This window comes from Lygodium microphyllum, chromosome 4 (genome assembly GCF_053477565.2).
Source record: "Lygodium microphyllum isolate KBCC chromosome 4, Lygodium_microphyllum_v1.1.10, whole genome shotgun sequence".
Taxonomy (NCBI): domain Eukaryota; kingdom Viridiplantae; phylum Streptophyta; class Polypodiopsida; order Schizaeales; family Lygodiaceae; genus Lygodium; species Lygodium microphyllum.
In genome coordinates, this window is record NC_141138.1 from 81,104,430 (window position 1) to 81,113,152 (window position 8,723).

An 8,723-nucleotide genomic window follows, 5' to 3' on the forward strand; every position below is an offset into this window, starting at 1 on the left:
GCTCTACATCCATAGGCCATCTATTACTCTCATAAACTCCACGTACTATGAGATTAATCTCTGAACCATGATCAACCAATGCAACATAAGGCACCTGTTTCTCTCCAATCTTTACCATCGTCTCTGTAGTTGCCCTAGCCCAATGGCTCCGCGAAAAGTGACTACGCGGTATCAAAACAGGCTCATCAATTTCAGCATAATGCATAGGCTGAACCCTCTTCTCTACCTGCGGCAAAACAGAAGCATTATCAACCATAACCTCATCATCATCATCATCCAACTCTCCAATCAAAACTCCCTGTGTATCAGTGGTAGCCAATGCATGTCTTTTCCTCTTCAGGACCTCCTGAAACTGATCCTGAAACTCTCTTTTTGAGATGCCCAAAATCTCGAAAATAGTGAAAGTCACCTCACTGCCAAGTATCTTATCATTAAAGATTTTCTTCATATCTGTAGATGTCTCAATGTCAGACATCAATCTGAATCCTGGCTGCTTTCTCTCTCTAGGCTCTTGCCTCTTTTCCCTCTTTTGAGCATCCTCCATCTGTCGATCTGGCCCTGATCGTGAAGACGGTCCTGCAGTAGGTGGAGTAACAAACTCACCCCCTCTAGTCTTCTTAGCTGTACTTGGGTTGTCTTCATCCCTCTTACGCTTCTCCTCAACAAATACATCTGCACCATGAGATTTAGCCAAATAAGCATAAATAGAATACCTGTCAACAGGCGAGTCCCATCCTGTCTCTCATCTGATGCTAGAGCCTGCGCTAGTCAAAACAGTTTGCTGAATTTTTCCCTTGTTTGCAGTCTCCATAGCATAAGTCCATAGTGCGGACTGAGTCTCCGATCCCTTCTCAATCTGTACTCCATATGCAGAAGCATCACCTCTAGCCGTCACATAAGAAGTATGCGCAGCCATGTCCTCCACTAACTTCTTCATTCCACCTTTACCAAAGTTGGTAGCAAGTGGAGCTCCTATCTCAGTCAACCAAATCTTACCATCTTGCCCCCAATATACCAAATTCTGTCTCCTTGCATCCTGGAAAGAGTCACAATCCCTGCAATGCTGATGCTCCGTACTATCACACCAAATACATCTCCGATCTCTCCTAGGTGCACTAGGAGCACTCCTAGGTGCAATAGGAGCACTAGAAGAAGTAGCAGGCGCAGTCGAAGCAGACTGCTCCTTCAACTTACCCACCAACTCCGCTTTGACTGACTCAAGTGTCAAATCTGTGATACCTTTGATTATGTCATCAAGAGAAGTAGGCACGGATGGAGCGGATGGTTTTGGAGCAGAAGGTGTAGGCATCGGTCGTGGAACAGGAGGAATAGGTGGAGTAGAAACAGTAGGCACTGGCATAGGCCAAGAAACTGGCTGAGGAGGAGAAGAAATAACAGGGATAGAAGTAGGTATAGGAGCAGATGATGGTGTAGGTGTCATGGAACCATTCTGTAGGCGAGTCTTCCATATCCTCCTCTTGGTCAAAGTCGAGACTGCATCCTGAGCATCCTGCCAATCAGTTTTAAGACCCATAGGCTTTGTGCGATCTTCAAGAAGCTCACCCAATTCTTCTTGAAGAGCAGGATCTACAGCTTGCAAGAAAAGCTCAACTTTTTCAACATCCAATGCTCTTTGTTCAATGGCATCAAGCTGACTATACCTTTCTTCAAATTCTCGAATCAACTCCGAAGCAGCAAGACCTTTGTTTGGCATGTAGACCCACTCTCGGAATGACCGCCGAGTAGCCATACCAAAGTCCTCAAGGAAGTATTCTTCTTTTAAAGCCTTCTTAAAATCTTGCCAATGTGTATTTTGAATAAATAAATCAGTCACCTTTGTCCTCAAAGCAGGTGTGACAAGACGAAGGAAGTACTTACTCATAAGTCCAGCAGGAACTCCAAAAAACCCCATCTTGATCTTATATGTCTTCAAATATGCTGCAACATTACGCCCGTCAAATAGCTTCTTCTCACTCTCAACTGCTTCAATAGCCTTAGTCGCGCTGTTTGCATTATCCTGCTCCGAATAGAGTTGCCTTTGCTGAGACAACTGCTGTTGATGCAATTGCTGTTGCTGCTGCATATACATTTGTGTTTGTTGATTTTGGAGCTGCATATACATGGACATATTCTGCAAAATCTGTTTTAGATCCTCCATTGAAGTACTTGACGCAGCAGTCATTGATGGAGCTGAAGTAGAGGCAGCAGGAGTTGTAGAGGAAGCTGAAATAGAGGCTGAAGTATCTCCCATCCTGAAATTTCTGCGACGCTTTCACGTCGGGTTCACCAAAGATGTCGAAGGGTTTATGAAAGCATAGTCGCGTCTTCAGAAGACCTTGATATATATCAAGATGGAAGATCAAACAAATAAATAATCCAATGTCAGATATGGTTCTAGCATTCAACTCTGAGACATATATTAACCATACAATAATTCCAGATTTCAATCAATAAATTTTGTTTTAGCTTCAGCATGTCATACAGGTAAAGTATACCAATAACATTCTTGTAATCCACTGATGGTATATGACTCTCTTTATAGTGAGCTCAATCATCAAGTTTTCAGGGTTACTCCAAGCTGAATGGGATGAATAGGTGATATTATATTGTTATGATGGGCTGTTTCTGTAACTTTTAAAGAACCTTGCAGTTTTCATACATGGTTACCACCTCCTTATGTAAAACCTTGGAGTTTATCTTATCCAAAATTTTAAGGTATGTATCATGAAAATTGGGCTCAATACTTTGCGAACAGTATTCAGCATCTCAGTTGGTGTTGAGCGAACTTTATCTTCCACCTTCTTCACCATCTTTGACTCAACTTTCTCAGCCTCAGGTTCAGCATGCTTGACACTGATAGAATTTTTGTTCGGCACTTTCACCTCCTTAACATTTACCTTCTCTGTCATTTCTTCTGCATCATGGCTTTCATTTCCCAGCATAACCATCTCACTTGTGGCAGCAGTCAGTTGTTCTTTGATGCGTTTCTGAGCAGCAGCAAGTGATGTATCAGTCTGCCACTCCACGCCATCATCACTCTCCACAACAGGTTCCTCTTCATCAGCTTGGCTAGCTGCAGGAGAGTGCTCTTCTTCATCAGAAGTTGTAGATTTTTTCCTGGAGATTTTGGAAACTTCATCATGACCTTTTTTCTTCTTAAACTCCTTCTTAGCCTTCTTTTGTTCCTCATCAACTGCATCGCCTTCTTTTAACCGCTCTTTCTCTGCCTTGCGTAGATTCTTCTTCTCCTTCCCTGACTTCTTTGTCTCTGGAGGATTTTTCAGTATGAATGTTGTAAGCTTGTCTCGCATGTCCACATCTGAGATAAAACCACACGCAGCACACTTGAGAGTGATCAGCTGGCTTTTCGAAATCTGAATTTCGGTTTCAGGATTCCCACATCCATAGCACTGCACATACTTCTTAATGAAAATTTCCAAAAGCCCTGCCAATTTTGCAGTATCATGTGAGCCATTCACAATAGACGTGCCTGTTTTATCATCAAACTTAGACTGTGCCCATGAGCTATTCGTCTTCAAGTCCTCGATTTCTTTTTGAAAGCGTGTCCCCTTCTCCATATGCTCTGTGTTTCTTGATGCCGTTTCTTCTGTTAGTCACTGAAACTCTGATTACTTCTTTCTCTTCGGCTTACCTATCGCACTAGAATTCACTCTTCCAAACTTCTCAATTATCACAGTGTTTGCACCTCCGAGCTCTTTTGCCACAGCATCCTTGATTCCTTACTTCGTCCCAAACTATCCCTTTGTTCTCCTCTATCACAGCAGATTTGTCCTCTTAGCGCAGAATATCCTCCTCCCTTGTCTTCTCTGTTGCCTCTACGTCCCTCCGTTGTCGCCGGAGCGTCTCCCTTGCTTTCTTCCTTTTCTCTAATTTCCCTCCTTCACGATTCAAAAAGCTCCTTCTTTTTCTAGAAAAGCTTCCTTTTTTCCCCCAAATAGCCTTTTTGCTTTTCTTACCATTTACTATTCACAATTCCCTTTTGTTTTTTTAGCCACTCTTTCTTCCATAGCATATCACACACAGAAAAGCAGCCTCCATCTTTTTAACTTCCCGTGTATACCATAATGCTCGCAAAGAAGCCGAGATGTGTGAACTATAAGTTAAAATGTTGCATCAGCCATGTTGCAAAACACTTGTTCTATCCCAACGATCCGTTGGATTGTCAAGAGCATTATACTGAAGTAGCAACTCCATTAGCGACAAGATGTAAGGAAATTCTGTTATCATAATCAGCTGCTTTTGGTGAAGCCCCATCATCCAACACATCCTTCAATGCATTTGTGTTATCTTTGCTTGTATAATTTCTAGTAATGTCATCTTCTCTATGACTATTATGCATGCCTGAAGGCTAAGGACAAATATTGCCTTGCAAAGAATACAACCTTCATCTTGCATTTGCTTGTAACATGATAAACTGCTTTTCTCTTGACCTTGCACAACATAGGCTGAAAGCATCTCATCTTGCTCACCACTATGCCTCCAACTCCTCCTCACTATACTCATACGCAGAAAATAAATGTAAACACAACAACTAAATATGTACAAAGTACCAAATCCCATGCACAACTTTTGGGTGGTTTACACACCTCGAATGCGCAGCAATACGACAACGGGTCTAAGAAAGGCACAAGAAAGTGAAAGGGAATGAGGTAGACCAATGTTTTCTGGAATATGGAATTTCATATATGTATTCCAACTACCCCCAATGCTAGGCCAGTAGTAGCAAAGCCATTACTAAAGAAGAATACTCTATCCCCATTCCTATCCATGCCATCACTCGTGCTCAAAGCAAAGCACAAAGAGTTAATATTGAGGGCCTAATGACCTTGACTAGATCAATTATTGGCAAGAAGGGTGTTGAGAAGCATAGGATAAGAGTTGAACTCAAATTAAAGAGCAATGGCCTCTCCTCATCCTTGTGTGGTGTCACTGTCTCTTATGCCAAGAGTGCCACCACATCTCCACCTAGTGAAAAGGAGACCTTAGCAAAATACAATGCTTATCTGGACCTAGCAAAGCAACTAGCTACTATCGAAGAATCATAGAGTGGGTAAAAACCACTCAAGGTGAGCATAAGGAAACACTGACTAATGAGAAACTCCACCTTCCAAGTTTATCTTCCACATCTAATACATCCATCAAACACACATGCGGCAAACTAAGGAGCTTAACACCAAACCAATTAGCAAGCCATCATCCTCACATCATGAACTCTCATTTAATGCAAGACAATCACAATATCTTTACAAACTTAATGAACTAGCTATATGGTTTTCTCACTTGCATCAGCAATGGTCATAATTCCATTTGGAACTCTACTAAAAGGTACCTCAACTAGTTGGCAAGGATTAAAAGCGTGGATGGAAGGTTGTGATTGTAGCCAACCACACTACATCCCTTATACCAACATAATTGACCTCTCGAATTGAGTGCTCTCAAGGTCAACACATTTTGGAAATTTACTAAATAATATGCATTGCTCCCCATGGAAACCCTCATAGAGAGTATGTGCCATATAATAGGAGATATCGGGGTTGATGAGAGTATAGTAAGCTAAAGAGTTGTCTAAGCATGGGATAGCATGCCCATCAAGCTAGTTCATTTCAACCTAAGAAAATTTTCTTGAGTTCTATTCAAGGTTAACTTTGTTGTCAAGAAAGTAGTAGACTATGACTTGTTAGTATGCCACCCATGGATGCATAACACATGACTCATCAAAGATTGGGGCAATGGTCTACTCATCCTAGGAAATCACAATGAGGTAGTTTGCATCAAAATGGAGTCATGGAAGACAACTCTTGTTGACCTCAATGCCATTTTGGCTATGCTAAAAGGTGAATCCACAAATCCTCAAGCCATTATCCCATTGTCTGGATACCTTCTCTCCCCTGAGGATGAGCAATACTAGATGCACTTTCTTGCAACATTGGAATTGCCATTCATGGAGGAGTTGTAATATCAATCAACTTATAAACATAAAAGCCAGAAAGATACACTCAAGGCCACAAATCTTACCATTGAACCATCCATGGAAATTCCCCCTTTCATGATGGCCCCTGACTCTCCATCACAACTAGTTCAAGGTTATCCAATCCTGAAATATAGGATGGCACTAATAAAAATTCTAAGTGAGTGGAGGCCATGTTTCCATGATAATCATGATGTAAATCTGACAATCTTTAAGGAACTATTGGGTAGCTCGACCTAGTAATGGACAAATCTCCATGAAGTATTATTTGACTTGCATAAAAAATTCTGTCTCACTTATGTGTGAGCAAGAAATAGAAATTGACAAGCTTAGTAACTCTGAGGATGAGCATGATATAAAGGATTCTTTCTCAAATTTATTGGATTAGGACACTAAGGGCTATTCCATTGAACAAATCCGATTAGACACCAAACCATCTCAACACTAGGCATTAGTCATTGATCCTAGAACTATAAAAATCACTTATGAATTAGAATGGTTGGACTACCTTAAGATTGTGGATCATGATTAAATTGAACCTCTAAATCACAATCTTGGTCCAAAGCCTGAGGTATTTCTAGCCCACTACAACCATATAGGAGCCACAACAAGTTGAGATTTGAATACAGATAAATACTGATGCCATGAGGTATATTCCATGGTGGATTCTGTGAGACCATGGTGGATTCCATGAGGTTTTTAGGTTTTGCAGTGGATTTTGTAAAGCTATATTTATTTACCGGGGCTCGTACACAAGGTGGATTCTTTGTGCGAGAAGTTGACAGGGATGCATGTCCTTTTTGGGCATCATGTTAATTTAATGTGCAAGTGGGTGATTCCACAGCGGGTGATTCCACAAAATACATATTTAAAATAATGGACGTTTATGATTTTAGAGTACACTTGTATTAAATTAATGTTAAGATAGAGTTCCAACCTATTTTATTATTTTTTAGCTGAAGACTGCTAGGTATTCACTTTTGTCGGTTTAATTTTATTATTTTCTAACAATTGTGAATGCTTTAGTTGATGTGTAGAGTAGGCGGTGGTGGCATTGGAAAGCACTAGGTGATAGCGTATATTCAAATTGCCTAGAAGAAATTATCATTTTTTATGGGTGCATGCCTTATCATTAAAGGCATGGCACTAATATTACTTAGGCACGCTTATTTTTCGAAGTACTTGATAAATATTGATTATTTTATATAGGCATAGAAACTCACTTTAAATATTTCATTATTGGACATTGTATTTGGGCACAGCCTGACTTTTGGGCTGCCCAACCACTTTATTCTTTATTTGGACAAAAGTAAACGCAAAAGCCAAAGCATGCTAATTGTAAAATTGGGTTATTTTTTAGCCTGGAGATGAATAAATTTATAAATACATGCCTTGTGGAGCACTCACACAAAGGCAAGGGGAGAGAGTGTATCTAATTTGTCTCTTTTCTTCATGTGATACAAATCTTCCTTTTTGTTTTATAAGCTTTACTAGAGTTCTTTATTCTTGGGAGCCTTTTGGCGCTCGCTACGTAGGCATCCAACATTCGATTTGTGCACCAGTGGTATCAGAGCAAAGCTTAGATCAAGGGCTTCTAATCGCTTACCATCTTGTGCGAAGGCAAAACTCCTGGAAGGAATGGCCTCTACAGGAATAGTAAATACCAGCGTGTTCCTGGTGGTGAAGAGCACCTTGTTGTGATGTTGGATCGCAAAGGACCACTCTCTGTGGGACGGAGGACCACCTCCCAAGCTTCCTTGCAAACTAGTCTTATTGATAGAGGAGAGTTGTTTAAGTGTAGGATTATAAAGCTTAATAAGCTTATCCTTCCTAATTCTAGCATCGACGGCAAGAGGATGTACTGCAAGACCTCAATGTCATCAAAAAGTTGGCCCCATCCCTATAACAACAATTTGAATTCACAAAGCTTTTTATTCAAACGCTTAAGCTTAAAGTCTAAAGCTTAGACTAAGGCTTAAGAACTTTACTTCTTAATCTCCTGCCTAGTAGTTACTCACAGTGAACCAACTTCTTAATCATCTTCTACTACTACCACTACCACTACCACTACCACTACCACTACCACTACCACTACCACTACCACTACCACTACCACTACCACTACCACTACCACTACTACCACTACCACTACCACTACTACCACGACCACTACTACCACGACCACTACTACTACGACCACTACTACTACTACTACCACTACTACTACTACTACCACTACTACTACTACTACTACTACTACCACAGCTACGACGACCACTACTACTACTACCACTACTACTACTACCACAACTACGACGACTACTACTACTACTACTACTACTACTACTACCACAACTACGACGACTATGACTATAACTACCACAACAACAAACCACTACCACTACCACTACCACTACAATAAACAAGAAAAGAAGAAGGAAAAAAAAACAACAACAACTACTACTACTACTATTACTACAACAACAAACAAGAAAAGAAGAAAAAACTACTACTACTACTACGACGACAAGAACAACAACAAGAAATAAGAAAACTAAATAATAATAAACAAGAAAAGAAAAAAAACTACTACTACTATAACAACAGCAAGCAAGAAAACTACTACTACTACTACTACAACCACGACTACGACCATGATAGGACTACCACAACAACAACAAACAAGAAAAGAAGAAATTCAACAACTACTACTACTATCACTACCACTACCACT

At 40.5% G+C, this 8,723-nt stretch overlaps 1 protein-coding gene across 1 annotated transcript; it reads right to left on the bottom strand.

The window, feature by feature from the left end:
* Positions 1-2,693: 2,693 nt before the first annotated feature.
* Positions 2,694-3,578, bottom strand: LOC148037229 (putative eukaryotic translation initiation factor 5-2). Its single transcript, XM_087677082.1, has one exon. It carries the CDS (start codon positions 3,576-3,578, stop codon positions 2,694-2,696), a length of 885 nt encoding a protein of 294 aa, XP_087533208.1.
* Positions 3,579-8,723: the final 5,145 nt, after the last annotated feature.

Excerpts from the sequence above, each read along its gene's own strand:
- LOC148037229 (XM_087677082.1), bottom strand. The coding sequence starts at position 3,578 with ATGGAGAAGGGGACACGCTTTCAAAAAGAAATCGAGGACTTGAAGACG.